Below are 1,470 nucleotides of genomic sequence, written 5' to 3' on the forward strand. Positions count from 1 at the left end.
GTCGATCAAAAGACAAGCATTGGCAGACCATCTTGCTGAAAATTCGGTGGAAGGAGAATATGAACCCTTAAAAAGGTATTTTCCTTATGAAGACGTGTCATTCGTAAGAGAGGACATTACTGAAGTATACGACGACTGGAGGATGTTCTTTGATGGAGTTGCAAATTTCAAAGGAGAGGGCGTTGGAGCGGTTTGGTATCAAACATAGGTCAACATTATCCGATATCTACTAAATGTAGATTTTCGTGCACTAACAACATGGCAGAGTATGAAGCCTGTATACTAGGGCTCAACATGGCAATCGACATGAATATTCAGGAGCTGTTAGTAATCGGTGATTCAGATTTGCTTGTGCCCCATGTACAACAAGAGTGGGCCACCAAGAATTCCAAGATATTACCATATCTGCACCATGTACAGGAATTGGGAAAGTGGTTCATGAAGATAGAGTTTCGGCATGTGCCCAGAATTCACAATGAGTTTGCCGATGTATTGGCCACTTTGTCATCCATGAAACAACATCCGAAAATAAATTTCACTGATCCCATCCCAGTGAAAATTCATAATCAACTAGCGTATTGTGTCCATGTTGAAGAAGAAATAGACGGGAAGTCGTGGTTTCACGATATCAAAAAATATTTGGCAAAAGTAAAATATCTGGAGCATGTGAACCATACTCAGAAACACACACTTCGGAGATTGTCCAATCACTTTTTCCACAGCGGAGGAAACTTGTACAGGAAAACTCCTGATTTGGGATTGCTACGATGCGTTGACGCAAAAGAGGCTTCTAAGCTACTTGAGGAGATACATGCAGGGACCTGCGGCCCGCATATGAATGTTTTTGTCTTGTCCAAGAAGATACTTAGGACTGGTTACTTTTGGATGACCATTGTGACAGATTGCATCCAGTATGTCTGCAAATGCTACCAAGGTCAAGTCCATGCCGATATGATAAAAGTGCCGCCAAATGAGCTCAATACCACAAGCTCACCTTGGCCATTTGCCGCCTGGGGAATGGATGTCATTGGTCCTATTGAGCCTACTGCTTCATATGGACACAGGTTCTTTCTGGTAGCCATTGACTACTTCACAAAATAGGTAGAGGTTGTATCCTACAAAGCTGTAACCAAGAAAGTCATCGCAAACTTTGTGAAGGATTGTATTGTTTGCCGATTTGGAGTCCTCGAGTCCATTGTTACTGATAATGCCACCAATCTCAATAGTGATTTGATGAAAGCCATGTGTGAAACTTTCAAAATCAAGCACAACAATTCCACTGCCTATAGACCTCAGATGAATGGAGCCATAGAAGCCGCCAACAAAAACATCAAGAAAATACTAAGGAAGATGGTAGAAAACCACAAACAATGGCACAAGAAGCTACCCTTTGCTTTGTTGGGATACCGCCCTACCATTCGTACATCAGCTGGGGCAACTCCCTACATGCTTCTTTATGGTACCGAAGTT

General features: G+C 42.3%; 1 protein-coding gene across 1 annotated transcript; it reads left to right on the forward strand.

Moving 5' to 3' along the window:
• Positions 1-258: 258 nt before the first annotated feature.
• On the forward strand, positions 259-1,101 carry LOC138886132 (uncharacterized). Its single transcript, XM_070167167.1, has one exon. The coding sequence runs from the start codon at positions 259-261 to the stop codon at positions 1,099-1,101; it is 843 nt and encodes a 280-aa protein (XP_070023268.1).
• Positions 1,102-1,470: the final 369 nt, after the last annotated feature.

The sequence above is a fragment of the Nicotiana sylvestris genome, chromosome 2 (assembly GCF_000393655.2).
Source record: "Nicotiana sylvestris chromosome 2, ASM39365v2, whole genome shotgun sequence".
NCBI classification, from domain to species: Eukaryota; Viridiplantae; Streptophyta; class Magnoliopsida; order Solanales; family Solanaceae; genus Nicotiana; species Nicotiana sylvestris.